The sequence below is a fragment of the Hyalella azteca genome, unplaced genomic scaffold (genome assembly GCF_000764305.2).
Source record: "Hyalella azteca isolate HAZT.00-mixed unplaced genomic scaffold, Hazt_2.0.2 contig6661, whole genome shotgun sequence".
In the NCBI taxonomy this organism is placed as follows: Eukaryota; Metazoa; Arthropoda; class Malacostraca; order Amphipoda; family Hyalellidae; genus Hyalella; species Hyalella azteca.
Genome location: NW_025936815.1, coordinates 307,266 through 325,364, shown reverse-complemented (window position 1 = coordinate 325,364; position 18,099 = coordinate 307,266). Strand labels below are relative to the sequence as shown.

At 35.2% G+C, this 18,099-nt stretch overlaps 1 protein-coding gene across 1 annotated transcript in view; it reads right to left on the bottom strand.

Moving 5' to 3' along the window:
* The window catches only part of LOC108679306, an 82,440-nt gene extending 65,038 nt beyond the window's left edge, over positions 1–17,402 (bottom strand). Inside the window, exon 1 of the mRNA XM_047880946.1 lies at positions 17,224–17,402. Within this exon, the coding sequence (XP_047736902.1) occupies positions 17,224–17,357 (134 nt within the window). The 5' untranslated portion in view covers positions 17,358–17,402. The remainder of the gene's footprint in view (positions 1–17,223) is intronic.
* Positions 17,403–18,099: the final 697 nt, after the last annotated feature.

Here is an 18,099-nt window from a genome sequence, read left to right as displayed (position 1 = left end):
TCCTTTTTCATCGCATGCTCCGACCAAAGGCAGCTCTGAGATGTAGTTGAACCTCGTAGAGATTTTGATCTGAAGTTGGATTTGATCTTTGTTTTGCCGGCAAGTTTTGACACTTGGTGAAGACCCAAGGTGCCTCCAAGATTGGAATGAACAAGTGTAAAAAGTATTCGCAACAAAATTGTAGATTTTATGTTTTATGAAAACTGGAGGCATTTCTGAGTGTTGTCATGGAAACCAGATAAGCTTCCTTGAGTCTGAAGGTCGACCTGTCAAAGAGTCGTCGACAGTGGCCACTTTTGTTGCCGCCGGTCACATGTGGAATAGAATGACCGCAGTCCGTCGTCTCATAGCAGCCATCTCGTCATAAAATTTTAAAAACACAATTTCAGTCCACGTTAAGGCGTAATTATGCCCTAGGCTAGTTGTCAATGTTATACTTACATATTTTTTTTAATTCTAATGTGAAAAGTTTCCATGCAGGGAAAAAATCAGAGCTTGAAAAATAATTTTGTTAATAGCCATCATGTGGAAGTAGAGATAAAAAATATGCATTTTTTCAACACTTCCGCCAAAAATGTTGTAATTATTTATCAAAATAAAGAAACATTAGCGGTCCAAAGAAATAGACTACAAGCTCAAACCGATACACTCATGCCGTTCTAGCACAAGTATAATTGCATATGAAAATTAAAAAAACATAAAATATATGCCTATTCGGATGTTTTTAAATGAAATTGCATCCTCCGCGAAATTTCACGTAGAGTAGCATTCACACTCCAGAATAGAAAAATAGAATAAGAATCAGGTTCATCTCGTAGAAAAAAATGTGGCTTGTGGAATGGGGAGCTTTGGAAGACAAACGAAGTGTACTTCAAGGCAAAATTTTGCTGCCTCTTATTCAATGAAGACGAATAGGAGAGAGAACTTTGACAGGCCACCGTTAATCTCCACTTGTCAATTGGCCATCACAAGATCGATTGAATCTCTTGGTATCTCCAATGTCAACCAAACACGTGTCAACTGATCATACAAAATCCACTACACGTTAATGAGATCTGTAATGTTATCCATGACACTTGCTGGTTATCCTGAATTGGAATTAATGATTATTAATAAATCTATTTCGTTCAGCGGCGCAACTGGTTCCATTCACGGCATTTCCCTAGCATTAGAAATTTCCTTTTCTATCAAGATGAAATTTGAACTAAAAAAGTAGGGAAGAACTTCTAATTGCGTTGAAAGTGAACAAAGAACAAAGAAAAGAAGCTTCCAAAGTAGGAAAAGAAAACAGAAAATGATTAAGTTCTTACTTCAATTGTGTTTTGTGGCAGTCAGTAAGTATGCCGGCAGCTACATGCAGGGTATGTACTGACCGGGTATGTACTGGCATGGTATGCACTGGTAGGGTATGCACTAGTGCGGTATGTGCACTGGCAGTATGCACTGCATGGCAGCGTTTGCACTGACAGTATGCACTGGCAGGGTATGAATTCTACAATCGTTGAGTATCACCTTCTTTGATGGCAGCTTAGTTCACAATTAGAACTTTGAACGGAAAACTTAGCAGCTGAGTCGAGATAGAGCCAAACACGCGCTACTAAAATATATTTTAGGCTCCGCAAATAACCACATAGGAAAACTCAGTGCCACACTTTTTATGCCAGCGTTTTGGGCTAAACTTCCAGTCGATAATTAAATGTCATTCATGAGGAATCGAATCGAAATGAAATCAAGGAAACATTACTCACAAAATTGTTTTCAAATTCATTTTGATATTTAAATGCTAAGAAAAATCCGTAGAGCCTCTAAGAAGTGCCAATGCAAAAAAATGAAAACACCTTATTCAGCTTCCATTATTGTATGAATAATAAAAAAAATTATTGTTGTAAACAGAAGACCGCTAAAATTCGTATTCTGATATTTAATTCAAACTTAGCCATGAGAATCAATCCGGCGATAAAGAGCAGAGAGAAAGATTACAGCACTTGAAGACTAATTTATATGCAGACAAATTAGACACACCTACAGACTGAGGATTCTCCAAGCTTCACTCATGCAGTGCACAAGACCAATGTGCTGCTTTAAGAGGTTCTGCCGTCTGTCACTTAGGAAGTCACTTATTGTGCATCAGTCATTCAGTCTGCCTCTTCGTCTGTCTACCTGACAGCTGAATGTCTTGCGCTCGCTTGTAATGGCCACTTGATAAATTTGTAGCCGAATAAATAATTCAACTATATAAGTTAGAACAACGTGGAAATATTATTTTCTTACAGAGACGAGACAATGAAGTTTATTTCTTTATAACCGGGTATGCAATTATCCTGTTTTGATGTAATGTCTGATGTGCAGAATATTTACGAATGAGATATATACTAAATAGTCAGGTATATATTTTTATTTATTAATTTTTATTGTAGCCCAAAATGCTGGCATCGAAAAGTGTGACATTGACTCTTCCAATGGTCAATTATAGTCAGGTTGATATGAGATGAATAGGGACTAGAATATTTTCAAAATAATTTTAATGACTGACTTCGTACAGATTACACTCTCTATCTTCTATTTAGACTATTATTGAAATTTATTAGAATAGGGTAAGAGGATGACCTTCTGAATTTCTTGATATATAATATAATAGAACAAAAGTTCGATTTATTTCAATAACTGTAAATAAGTCAATAACTGTAAATAGTTATTTTCAATAACTATAAATAACTGATAAATTAAATTCAGGATATTTATTATGAGCTTTCATGAACACTCATTTGGTACTTTTTAGCGAAGACATTATAGCGAATCTGACTAAAAATTTTACATCGCGATTATTATGTCAGTAAAAACTATCATAGTACTCGAGTCCCATATACATAACAAAATTGATGAATGAACTGCCATAATACTTAAGGATCATCGCTTCCTAAACATCTTACTCATATGAATGTCAACTGAACATACTGTACAATACGCACATCAGTATTTATTTTTAATTTTCTGCGCTATTCATCGGTTACTAGAATGCCTCCCAGATGTAACGTTACATGAACCATACGGACAATCTTGCGTCCCACAATTGTTCCAAGTTCTAATTTAGTTAAACTTGGTATTTTATTAAGCGGAAGACGTAAAACGGAATTACAACTCGTTTGGGGTAAGCCTTCTTGAAACTTTGCCATATTGCACTGACTTTCGAACGAACAAGATGCCCATGTTTTTATCGTCAGGCCAAACGACCACAAATTTTGGTGTCAGGGATTCGCAGAGCATACTCCAAATATGATATCGGTTTACACAGCAGGAGATGAAAAACTTTAAGGTATCGAAATGGTAAGAATAATAATAAAAATGAATATCAAAACTGAGAAAAGAAGAAAGGACACATTTGAAGATATCAATGAGTAAATGAGTAAGATGAAGAAATGTCCCCTCGAAATTGTCGTTAATTGAATGCAGAATTCTTGAACAAGGCATTGACTGTGTCTCTTCCAGATCAAAAATCTTGTCATGGCATGTGCGGGAACGAAACCAATGTAAATTATTTACAATAGCTTTGTTATTTTAGCAAATTTTCTCATTTATGGAAAAAATGCACTATTGTGCTCGCCATGTCCGTCCGTCCGTCTGTCCGTCCGTGACTTCACGGTTTCGTCGACGAGAAAGTGCACTCTCTGTCACTCACTGCAGTGAGTACTGAGTTTTTTTCGAGTAGTTTGTGGTTTAACGCATGTTCCATCCTTCTCAAGGTTTGTTGCCGCTGTCGGCATTAGGAAACCAATTAAAGCTGTTGCTGTGGAAAACTGGAAAGAAGTTTAATATGCAACGCAAAATGGTGGAAGGTGCGCCGAAAAGTAATGTCAATTGAAGAAAAATGAAGTAATGATATGCAATTAATGCAATGTAAAGTTAGTTAAATTTAAGTTCAGAAACGCTACGTGTTATTGTATGTTATGTATCATGTATGTCTATTTTGTTTCGTGTATTGTGCACTAGGTATAATATTTAAATTAATGTGTATCGAAATGAAATATTGCGAAATGAGTATCGTGTTACGGGAATTGTGTATCATCAACCTTGCTGTGAACGTTTTGTAACGGACATCGTATGATGCTAATCAGGACGATGCATATTGGAAAAGTGTACAACGTGAAGTAACTCGACGGTGAGGCCTCTAACATGAAGTGCGAACTCGTGTCAGGTTGCCTTGAAGAAGCTCTAATACCAAGTTTGGTGAAGGAGTCACCAATCAAACGCCGGATTCTCTTCAATGAGACCCGCATTGAATGCCGTCTCGTTAGGCTGCTTCATGTGACCGCTTATTGCCTGGTCGACTGCTGGGTGTGATTGGAGAGTTGGATCAAGTGCAGAAGTCTACGTGGTTACCCAACTTTGATCGAGTATCACGTGTGGGTCACGTACAATAGCCGTGTGTCTCTATTACTATATATTATCCAGTGCATATTATCCACTACATATTATCCGTTACATATTATTCGCTACATATTATCCGCTACATATTATCCGCTACATATTATCAACTACATGTTATCCGCTATATATTATCCGGTAGATATCATCCGCTACATAATATTCGCTACATATTATACGCTACTCATTAGCCACTCATATTAGCAACTTAATATGCTATAATGGGCACTAGATCGTCGCATCGTTAATATTTATAACGAAATATTTTGATTTATTGAAATTTAGAGTATTTGCGCATCAGAAGTTAGGTTGTATTCGGAGATAGGATAGGAATTGACTCGTATTTCCGCTAAAATAGAAAAAAATTTATTGCTCCGTGAACAGGACAACATTTCAACTTCAAACAGAGAAGAATTTGCAGTCTTGCCACAAATGTGAACAGCAAATATTATTGAAGAAATTAATTTTTAAATATAAGTGTTAGGTTTAATAAGTATTAAAACTTACTATGCTATGCGCAAAGATTAGAATAAATTTTCTCGGATTCAATATTTTACCTTTTTAAATATATCGTTAATGAATAATATATTTCGTTGAAAAATTTGTTCTCTGAAAAATGAGGGAAAGCGTGAAAGACCGGATGGCAAGTGACCGAGACAAGAGAGGCAACGATGTCATGAATCAAAGATTACTTTGGTTTTGCATATGAAAGGAAAATTGTCTGCGGCTGTACAAGGAATCATAGCGAGCCAGATATAAATTGGTAAATAAGGAATTTGAATGAGCTTGTTCTAGAGAAATATTGACTTGCCATTCGTTGACATCATCACAAAATTTCCTTTGCAAAACCTGAACACAGTAAAATTATTAGCTCTCGTCAACACTCGCGGCAACGCCCAAATAACCAGAAAAGTTTCACTGGATGAAAATTTATTCTTATTATAATTACCAATAATGTATTGGAGCAACATTTATACCACAATTTATACCGCACTATTCAGTACAAAACTCGAAGTAACACTTCAAGAGTAACAACAACGTGTATTACAACGATTTATTTAATTAATACTAATTTGCTACCTTCATTTACAAAGAAGAGTACAAGTAATGGTAACATTCACTAGTCACAAAATTAACTTGGTGATGGTGATCCTGTTAGTTGGGTAACTGGCGACTGGCCGGTAATGGGGAGAGGGGAAGAAGGTAATGGTAACCTTGATTCGCTACTTATTACCCACCACCCTTCTCCCCAAAACTGGCACTCTCCAAGTCTTCTCCTCCAAGTCTTCTCCTCCAAGTCTTCTCCTCCAAGTCTTCTCCTCCAAGTCTTCTCCTCCAAGTCTTCTCCTGCAATTCCTCGACGTCCTCGAGTCCACTGTCAAAAATTTCAAACTCCGAGACATCCGCTTCAAGTCCAGTTCTCCAAGTCCTCAACTTAGTGTTTCCGCATCCACGTTTCCAGCTGAAAGATATTCTTATTTGTTGTCAAGCTCCAAGTTGATGGCTCCAAGAATGGGGACGGAAGTATTATAATAACTTATAATTGTTTCATGACTACTGGTCTCTGTCAGCTACTCCACATTTTATACGCCTTATGATTGACAGTAAAAAACTATAAAAAATAACAAACATATTTGTCCATGACTTCCTCTTTAATTTAAACTGCTTGAGGGGTAGATTGATGGAATAAATATCCTTTGATATTATCATTGCTAACGGAGAAGAAATTTAAACTTGACTTAGTTGAAAATTTTAAACTGAAATTCATGAGCAAGGTGCTTTGTAACCATTCATCATGTCTAACAATGTGACATAATTTAGAAAGAGGTAATTGGAAAGGGATGTGAATGTCTTAGAGATGTTTTCGGTCATTCGAAATGTAAATTTGATTAAGTTCTTATGTTTTTGCAGATAACTAAAATGTGCGGAATAGGATAGAAAAAGGGTATAAAACGACGATAAAACTGAATGATTTCTTCTCTGCTATGCACGCACAACCAAAAATTTCTCCAGGCTTGTGTATTTGGGTTGAAAACTCACGCGTAAATCTTTTGGCCATGTAACCGCTCTGCTCTGCTGGCTCTGCAGCGGGGCTTGACGAAAAAAATATAACTCAGTACTCACTGCAGTGAGTGACAGAGAGCGCATTTTCCCGTCGACGAAAACGTGAAGTCATGGACGGACGGACGGACGCACGGACGGACATGGCGAGCACAAGAGTGCCTTTTTTCCATAAATGAGAAAATGCGCTAAAAAGATCATCTAATTCCCGTCAAAAAAACAACTTTATTGGCATGACGAAGCCACATTATTCTAGTTCCTTATTTCCCTTGACAGTGGGAAATCCACTCGCAATTGGTCGTAAAAATTCTTGGTGATGCTTGACGAAAATTGATGAGAGATCAGCCAAAGAGGCAAATTACACGAATTTGTCTGTGCCATGTCCAGCTATAAGTGTGCGTAGCTGAGTTCTTGGTTTCGAGGAGGAAAATTAACCTCAAGTTCACAAGAATAAAAATTTTTGAACGGACGATTGCTTAGTTTGTAAGATATGCGATTTAGATCTGAAATTGATTAGGTTGGACATTTAGATTAAAAATTTGTAAATGAATCAAATGAAGTATGTAAACATCAACTAAAAATATGTTTAATAGATTGTCTCACGCGAAGTTTTTTGCTCAGAGATCGATGGAATCTTTGGTATAAAAAGTACAGCAATTTCAATACATTAGCTGGAGCTCAAATTTTACTGTTACTGAACTTTGGAACTTTTGGAACTTCATTTCCAAAATCTTGAAGTGAATTTGAACCAACGATCAAAACATAGAAATCAAGTGATTGCAGCAACAACAGCAACACCCTCTTTAATAAGCTTCCCATTTAAAACATAACTTAGATTAATTGTATTTAGTAGCACTGAAAAAGAAAAAAATGCGTTCTTTGAGATGCAATCTAATGATCTGGCTCTTCTACTGAATGAATTTTTACAGAGAGCCTGCCTTCACAGTTCACTTGAGCTTGACCAATATTGGTTACCAATATTGTTCGCGCAGCATTTTTGCGAGACCAAATTTATTGTTTAAACGTTGCTTTGAGAAGAAGATGCAGCTTTTAATCAAGAACATACACGGGAAAAATATCATATTTAGGAGCAGAAAAAAATGATTATGCCTCAATTCATATATTTTTCTTTATGAATAGTATTTATTTAGACTAAAAAGATACACAATATATTGTGGTAGTGTAGGCTGGCAGAATTTCTTCTCTTAAGCAAGTTTTGTTAAAGACCAAAGAATTAGTTTTATTTATTATATATTATGCTTATATGCATACTATTGATGACAAGAGATTGCATTATAATTTCCAAGGAGTCGAACAATTCTTCAGGTGACGTTGGTAGATCAAAAGGCAGATTTAGCAAATGATAATGATATATTAAAAATTCATTCACAATAAATTGTGCATGTATACTTTAGGTTCAAATTTAATTGTTATGACTCTCTGCTATCCCATTGGTACATTAAATATATAAAAACTGAATTTGCAAATAGATTTTGTAGATTAGATGCCGCACGATGCTAAAAAGCTGAAAAAGCAATAAAGATTTTTTTCACAGTTTTTTAACGCGAAATATTCCGAAGAAATTAGATGGTAGTCATGAAAATATTTGCTTTATTTTTTTATTTAAAGGGTGTTGAAGGCTTAATAGTAGGACATCGCTATTTTACATTTTATAAAATCTATATATTGGTCGATATGAATAGGAAAATTTATTTTTACAACAAAAAGAATCAGGAATAACAAGAGACCACCAGAATTACAGTTAATAGCGTCATATTTAGAACTAAAAAGCCATAAAATTTACGTGTTTTGCTCAATTAAAAAGAATGCTTCTGCAGTTTATTCGATGTTTTGTTAAGGTCTCGGCCTTAATTTTTTTACCTAAATTACTGTAGAAATTTCTACAGTAATATCAGGGACTCTAAGCTCCTTGCTTTAATTAATTTAGATTTCGAGCAGAAAATTCACATGCGCTTAATAATATATAGAAAAGGATTCCAGCAAATTTTGTTAAAAAAATTCGAAGCAGATTATTAGTAATATATAAGCCTTACTTAATAAAATTTTCAATGAATTTAATTTGTTTTGCCTTGTTATAGGTTATTCACTTCACCTTAATTGAAAGCAATGTCCAACGAGCTCCGGAAGTACAACTTTCTGCAGGTCTCGATTGCTTCTTTCGGGTGCTTGGCTGGCGGCTGAACAATGTTTCTTGTCATGGTGCCTTCATTGTACGTCTTTTTCATTCACTTCACGCTTCGATAAATGGATTTTTGGTCACTCACGAGCACATGTAAACCTGTACTTCACTGGTACGTAGGATAGCCTAGCCTGATTAATGGACGCCCAATTGTTCACAAGATTGGTCAGGTAACTCCGTTGGACATATAAAGGTGAAATGTGGCGTAACTTCAACGCGAGAAGTTTATTTTACTAGAATAGAAGATAAACATATTTTATTGGCAAATTTGAATTGCTGTTCCATGCGTCTTAATTGAATGCGTTTGACTATTTTATGCATACCTAAAATTTATTTTAAAATATTTTCATCCGTTTTTGACAGCTTTTAAAATATTTATTCAATTTTGACGGTCTTTTACTGCTTCTTTTAGTTGTATTACTAAGTTAATAAAAACTCTGCTTGGTGAAATTTAGTATATTGCGCTGTTAACTGTTGTACCGAAACATGAAACGCAGAAACGACAGTGACATCTTTAGTAACTAAAGAAAATTGAATGCAACAGCTTTGTATCTGCCATTGCTGTTGCGACTTGATATTGAGAGAGTTAAAGTCATTCCTATTTTCATTGAAGAAAATTCATTTCAGGGAGCGTAGCTTGCAATGAAGCTCTGGATATCCTGTTCTCAGAAATATATGCATCCTTTCATGCGAAGAATATCCATCGTCATATTCTCAATGTTCAGCATCGTCTCAAAGACGACGATTGGAAATAAATGTACATGAAAAATATTGTTTGACCTGGAAAATCTTTGGTAGTTGAGCGCATTAGGCAATTATAAACTTACAAAAATCTCAATTCAAGAGCTTAATTTATTCATCTTCCCGCTAACAACGCTCCAATGAAGTAAGACGTTTAAGTAGCCGAATACATTGTAAAACTGCGTTGATCCGTTATACCAGGTAACGCTGCTATCTTGTTTCATATATTTGACAGACATTATTTACATATTCGAAAATATTGACAGAACGCTTCAAATCTACTCAGGATCTTTAATCAATCTGCTTAGATCTTCAATCTATAGTGTCAGCTTAGCAGCCTATCTTACTAACCGCTATCACGGCGAGCGACTTTACGATCTCCTTTAATCGAGCAAGCAACATAAAAATTTTCCTTATCTCATGCGACGGAAATTATCGATCGCAGAAACCCGTTAAACGAGCTCGTTAATTACGCGATAAGAACGCAGATAATCTATCTTGTGTGATTTTTGCAAATTGATATTTTCCTTCAATATACTTGATATTGCTTACTTGCATCAGATTTGAATGATATAGTGGTTTCTGAAACTGGGATAATTACTTGATACAATATTCCATCAACCAGTAAGTTCCAAAATAAATTCATACCTCACTGAAAATAATTGAAGGCAATCACAGTTTCTGTAAAATGTTCAAGGTATAACAGGATGTCCCCGCGTACACAAAAAACTCTCTAATATCCTGTAGGATGCGACAGTAGACTTTAATACGGCACCGCTGACTAAGGTCAATCCCAGTTTAAATTGACAAATTGGGGTTGACATAAAATTGGGGTTGACATAGTCAAATTAACTTTTACTCTCAAGACTCAGGGTAAGGTCGACTTGAGGGCTCTGGCGTAAGAAATTTGCGTGGATATTAAAAAATTTGCTATGCCATGTTCCTCAGAAGTGATGCAACAATCAAAAATCTTCATGACTTATCGATCTGAGTTATGGTGTTTTCACATCAAATTCTCAGTTCAACTGTAAGATATTCTTAAAAGAGATGAGATAGCAAAAAAAATGGAAATATCAATATTACTTTGAACCTCATTGCAGTAAAGTTGCTAAATTGTCACCTTTTCGTTATCATCCAACGTGGAAATTTATATCGTTTAAGTTCATATGTAATCCAGTTACTCTCCAACAAATTTGGACTTCTCTAGTTTCGTGTTTGTATGTTAATATCTGTTGCTCTTTTATTCCCTATTCTTACCTACTCCGATGTACAGTCCTGCTACGCCGCACATCATTCGATTTTATTGGATTAAAGTCGGTCTTAGGCTTCGATTTTTATCTCGAGGAATATTTCTGTGCCAGACGCTAACAAGGAGGGAAGGTCGCGTAGATATTGTGCCACTGATTTAAAAATACGGCGTCTCCAATGGATTTCACCTCGATAAGAAATGCCTTCTTTTCGGACATGCCACACAAGTAAGAATAACAAAGAAAATCTATCAGCAAAAAATAAACTCTAAAATGTGAACTGTGACCAGGTTTAAATGATAATTTGATCTCTTGACAATATATAAGGATTATGTAGTTTATAAAATTATGGTGAATTATGGCAGACGTTTATTCCTCAGTGAAAGAATTCTTCACTAAGATCTTCAATCATCTAAACAGACAAGAAGACTACGAATTAAACTTATTAGATTAAGCTTATTAAATTAAATCGATAACATTTAATTTCACAGTGGATGAATAAACTTGGAACAACTTATCTTAGTCCTTTACTTAGTACAAAAACAGCTCTATTTGAGTTTATTTATTCCGATAGCTTATTCCTATTATTTTGTACAAAAAGGTACTTAAACACTGGCATTTAATTCCGTAGATTATTTGAGAAATTCATATAATTTTCATTGGCCTAACCCGCTAAAAATCTAAAGAAACGCAATCTTCTTCAATAATGTTTCTAATTTCATTGATAAATTGTATTGGAAATTATAATAATGCAGCAACATGCAATTTACGCATTCTTCTTCAATAATGTTTCTAATTTCATTGATAAATTGTATCGGAAATTATAATAATGCAACAACATGCAACTTACTTATCTCTATCTCTAACTTATCTCTATGGTCATGCAAACAAACTTTCCTAAAGGAACAGTCCGAAAGTGGAGTTCGACACTTGGTTTGTTGAACTGCAGTTTTTACTGGGAGTCAAAATTTGTGTCGGCAGCTGAAGGCGGTATTGCAGTTATTAGGGAGAACTGAATGCTTATGAATAAGGAACTCTTTTACAATGCAGCGCAGATATTATATATAAATATAAAACATGAGTTGGCTTGAAGCGATAATCATTAATATTGGGAGCAGAATTTTGGGATGCTTATCAGCTATTATATGATTTAATAAGAATAAAGTTTATATGAACGCTCTAATAATTTCATTGATTTTAATTAATCTAAATAACCAAACTTGAGGCTTAATAACTGCAACTAGCGTCTTTAATTGAAATTTTGGTTTCATTGATTGAAATTCATGTATTTTTATGACCTATCTATCATAAAATCTAAAGCACTCGTACAGTGTAGCTGGCATCGCTAATACAGGTACCGTTTAATGCCAGCGCAAATTCAGTCTTCTTAAAAGTTAACCTCGCATTTAAAATAGTTATTTTTTGAGCAAATTGTTATGAAAAGGTCATAGTCTATGTCAAATGATAAAATTTCACGCGTTGCATTCAAATCTCTCCTGATTGAATTTCTACTTCTTCGAGTGAAAGACATATTATTTAAATTTGAAACTGAAACCATCCTTGAAATTAGGCTTGTACTAAATTTTCCTGTGTATAGAGACGAATTATTCATCATATGGAAAATGGCATTCATGTAAAAAAATGAGAAATGAATCGCACCGTAAAAACTGAAGCATGAGAAGGCCTCACGGGCTGTCATGCTTGGAGACAATTACTGTAGTTTGGTAATGGTTTAAATAGCTGAGGGATTGCGATCAAGTCGGTATAAATGGCGACAATGAATGAAACCCTCAATTCCTGACACTTTAATCTCATCGCATTTGTATTGTCTGACTTAATTGCAGAGCAATGGCCAAACACACGATATATGTTGCCATCAAAGAGGAAGTGCAATTTCTGTTGTACTGGCTTGGGATGAGCTTAATTATTTATAATAGCAATCTATATGAATAGTCGAAAATTAGACCTAAGTAAAATTAATCAATAAATTGAAATGTCCCAACGACGTAGCTAAGAGAGATATCAGTGATATGCCTCAGAAAACGGCTGAAGCTGCGTCTTTAATAATATATTTTGTTCAATGTTCAAATCAGCAACTAATTGCATAAATCAAGAACCTATTCCAGATAAACATAATTGTGAAACTTTAGATAGAAACCTGAAGCAGGAAATCATGACGAGCTTCTGCATTAGGATTTATTGACAAAAGTGTATCCACTAACAAATTTGTATTTTTGTGCCATGAATTTTTGATGAGTTCATTTGGAATAACTTTATTTTGATTCAATTAGTTGACGCTCCTTTGATTTTTCCCTGATATTCATTACATTTTTTGGCGATGAAACATATACATTTTCACGAAAAATTACTCACAATGAAAATGGAGGGTAATTTATGTCTCGATAAATACTTCTCATATCTGAGTTTAGTTGATTTCTTCTAAAAAATACACGTCGTAACAAAAGTTAATGTTGAATCAACAGATGACATTAAGTTAAAAAAGCAATCAGCTACTACACGACCTTCATACATTTCAATTTCTCTTCATACACTAGTCTGAAAAATTCACTTCCATGGCAGCTATTTGAGAAATATATCGTTAAATTGTAAGCTCACTGATATTTTTCCCCAGTTTATGATCAATAGCATCAGGCATTATTGACTCAAATTACACTACGTTATTATAGGCTTCAGAAAAACATGAGGACATCTTTAAGTACGCAACCGAATTAGATTTACAATGTGATATTAAAGTGTACTCAAAATACATCCTTTATTGTCAGGCACTTTAGTCAGAAAATTTTTAGGGTAGATACGAGAACAATACAGAGCGACGGTTGCCTACGCGAGACGCTAATAAAAAATCCCGTAGGACATTGATAGCGCCAAGCTCGGTGCAAAAAAACGAAACCTAACTTCCTCACGACTCGTATTGTTTTTCTTCGTAAATTGTTGCTCATTTGATCACTCGCCATGCACTCGTATTATATAAATATGATCTTCATTCCAACGAATTATGCTATAAACGTATTTTTATTCAATAAATGTTGTGAAAATAACCTGAAATCAATCATAAATTATTGTTCGCAGATTTGCTCTTGATCCACGGATGTGATTAAATTATTAGGTTATGGTAATAACAAGTACCAACTATCTTGAGTACAGATACGAAGTTAGAGTAATGCATGGAAATGTTTTGAAAAGTACGGTTTTCCGAGCAACTTTGTGCAAAAAAATCTGTTTGTTCTCCAACCAATAATGATACGTACAATGCTCATCATCAGTAAAACCGGTCAAGTGATTTTCTCAAGAATATATTTAATGAGACAAAAATATACCTCAGTACTCACTGCAGTGAGTGACAGAGAGCGCATTTTCTTGTCGACGAAAACGGGGTCACGGACGGGCGGACGGACAGACGGTTAGACAGACGGACGGACATGACCAGCACAATAGCGCCTTTTTTCCATAAATGAGAAAATGCGCTAAAAAGAGTCGGTTTGCGTAGTTATTCGAAGTCACTTGCAGAGCTCGCAGAGACGAAGTGATCAAGACGGTAGACGGGATGGAAAAAGGTTGCCACATTCAATTTAGGAAAGAGCTTTGCATGGCTCCAGCAACTTACTCGCCAGAAGGTCATTTCTTTTTGGCTGCTGACATTATTTTAGTAAATTTCGGGGCATTGTTTCCTCATCGCTGCTGACAATATTTTCAGAGAATTCCCGGGCACTGTTTCCTCATTGGGCATGTGTTTGTTTCAAAAGTATTGACGTATACGTGCCATATAACAGTGAAAAAATGAAAGTAAATCAGTTCAGATTTTGCGAAGCGCAGTCGCTGTTCATTGGTGGCTTCATTACTCAAATCTGGCTCCAGAAAATTTCCGACGCTGCTCTTGTTTTTTATCATGAAGTGAATTGTTGAGGGTACAAAGAGATGAGAACATTGGAAGAATAATAACCTGAGTGCTTGTCAATTCGCATGGCTGATAACCGATTGATTATAATCGCAGTGAGAATACAAAATATTCTCGGACACAAGGATGTATTAAAAAAAACACAAACCGTACATCGGCTGCAGTAGTTACCAATAAATTCTCACAATATTCAGTGTTCATTGACCCCTTGCAAATGTTTAAGCGAACAGCAATTTTTTTTCATTCTGGGATTCTAACGTCTAGTCATCCATCTACGTATCGTAATCAATCACTTGAGATAATTCAGAGTTGCGAACATTTTCAACAAACGTTTATTATCAAGTTCTTTGGCCGGCAAAATTCTTAGGTCAAATAATCTACCATGTACCGAATTCATCACTCAAAATCCACATCTACTGTCAAAAGTTGAACATTCAAAGGTGTATTTCCTCAAAATGTACACTTCACATTTATTTCGATTTGATTTGTACGTATGCAGCCAGAAATCAACATCTGCAGTAGCGTCACAGTAACTGAATCAACCGCATTTGTTTCATCTCGAATGCACGTAAACATTTTCTATACTAGTTCAAATCAACTTAGTATCAATAACACAAACTTTTCCCTCCCTTAATACTCGGGAAAAAAATCTTTGCCTTGCTCTCTTGATTAAACAATTTATGCACAAATCAATGCCGAAATGTTCCTTGTTTAAGGGCTGTTGAGGAGATCAGTGCCTTCATTTTTTGGGACTGCAGGCCTGGGCGAAGTTCATTTTAGTTTTCGCAGATCAAACAGTGGCATCAATTGGCTTGAAAAAAGTTTGCAGACATTAAAAGAAATCATCGCTCCCAGGCAGTAATTATCAGATGAAAATGTATGAAGCTAGTGAGAGATGAAGTTTTGACGCACGAAGAAAGTTCTTTGGTGGGAGATAAAAAGAACCTTTGAGGAAACGGAAAGTTAATGGGTGTACTGGACAGTGCCTATGCACCTATATCATTGGTAATTTTATCATGCTATTGTACAAGCTAAAAATCATCAGCTGAATGCTTCGAATAATACTCGAAAACATATTTTGGCTTTCAGCACCAATGCCTTCTTCTTAGTTATATCAAGTTATATATTTTACATCCAGTCGACTTGAAGATTTTAACGACGACGTTAGTTTTGATCATAAATTAGACGATGGTATATTTGAAAACGACGACAGTAGATTTGAAACTAAGTTCAACTTTTATTTCCTTGTTTGATAAATTTTATTCAACGCTCATTTTGTTCAATGCATTGTTCAATCGCGTCGTAAAATCTGCCAATTCTATAATTTAATTATGCATTTATTTTGAGAGTCTCGATGATGATGTTTTATTTGTGAATAAAATTGGTCATTCTAAGAACATTATAAAATTGAAAATTCAGTTGATCTAAAACTCCATTTATTATTTATTGGAAACAATAACTTTGCTATTAGCCAATAACTTTTATGCCAAAAATTAATTCCAGTAAGTGGATTAAACCTCCAGCGAGATTTGATTCACTCAAAAACCGACTTCACAAGTCTAGGAAACGCCATCAGTCACGGTCACAAGTGGCACCTGTCGCTGCCTGGAAATTGTTATGCATTGAAAACTTGTGTGCGTGAAAACTTATGTGTTCGTGAATAGAGTTCATCGAACTTGCCCGTGATATCGTCGAATTAAAATAAATAACTTCTATCGAAGTTATTTTTTTTTGATACAATAAATCGTATTTGATCATTTGTTGTTTATCAAAATAAGCTTAAAAGCAATAATATTTACCGTAATTATTGTTTGTAGCTTTTTGAACATTTTCAGTACCGTCTGTGATTATTTCATAATTCAAATTTGTACGATTTACAACTCTCTCATGCATTTAATACCAATTTAAATAATATTTCGATCGCTAATTTATATGACTAACCATTGAACTCTACCCTGATGAAAACGCTCTTACCGTAACTGATAAAATTGTTTAAATATATTAATACTCTTCTTGTTTACATGTCAGGAATCATATAATTTGTAGCTTATTAGCGAATTAAATTGCCAACTAATCAGTATACTTTCTTCTGCATAGGTCTTCTGATTCCGAAGAATTGCAACAATTGGTACGAATATCCCTATAGTTGTGTGATTTTTTATATTTATCAATAGAAGAAAATTTAGTTTTCTAAAAGACTACAACAGATGATGACAAAATAAGATCACCCACAAAGCCATTTTATTAAGTCGGGACACTATAAGTAATCTATATGAAACCATTTCATTTTATCACTACCTTAAGACGATGAATAGCGCATAAAGCCTCACATAAGTTAATACTAGAGTAAAATTAACGCGAGTAACCTTATGAATTGAGTGATTGAAATGAACACTCGCATAAGGAGATGATACGAGAGCACCTTCTACCGCTCTCCAGCAAGGGAGTAAAAATAATTGCAAAAGTGAAATTACTACATCGATCATTATAAGTTAAATGATTTTAATGACCACTTGCACAAGCAGAACGAGAGACCCTCTACCCACGTGGCCGGTCTAGAAAGTGGTAATAATCAAAGCAAAAATAAAATTACTATATGTATCCTCGGGTATAAAGTTATTTAAATGATTACTCACACAAGAAGATGGTAAGAAAGCGCCCTCCATCCACGTGGCCGCTCCAGGAAGTTATATATCTTGGCCTGGAGTTTGCGGTAGCGCTGGTCACGGCGACTGTTCTTGTAGTTGAGAGGCTTGCCTAGCAGCGACATCCTGGGCTGCGTTAGGCGGCTACAGCCTCCTACGCGGCGTCTGCTTTCGCCACTGCTGAAATAATACAATAAATTATTAGGTTATAATCCAGTGCTTAGTTTTTTAGGAATAGTTTAGAGTAATCAGTGAAATTTTGCTAATTATCAAGGGGCAGGTATGGACTTGGGAATGAAGAATGATCTCAACTGGTTTGCATTGCAGGGTTAGAATATGTGATTAAAAATCTACTGAAGATCGAGGTTTTCGGTGACCGCTGTCAATAATATGGTCAAACTAATAAGAATGTTTTGTAATAAGTTTTGAGGACATTTTCCGCCACTGGCAGTGCGTACAGTGTAGCCAGGCTCCATTGAGTGTAGTTACCTATTTCTGTACCTCCATTTATTACGGCCAATCATTTGCCAGGTTTTCATTACCGTGCACTAAATGATCGCATACAAAATCAAAGAATATAAGGCATTTCATTTTTTTATCTAGGAAATTATTAATAATTTCATAAACGAAAGTTATTATGAACGAAAAATTAAAAAAAAAAATCGGGAGAGATGCATTTTTGGTGTGATCATATTTTATCATGATATGATCATATTTTTCTCATGGGGAAAAATTGGTTGGTTGAAAATATTTTTTTCCTACTTTTCGACTCCATTATTCGGCACTAAATCGAGGATTTTTTCTTTCGAAAAATATTTAGCATAGTATATTATGGGTGCGTTTTCATCGGAAATAAGCCATTAATTG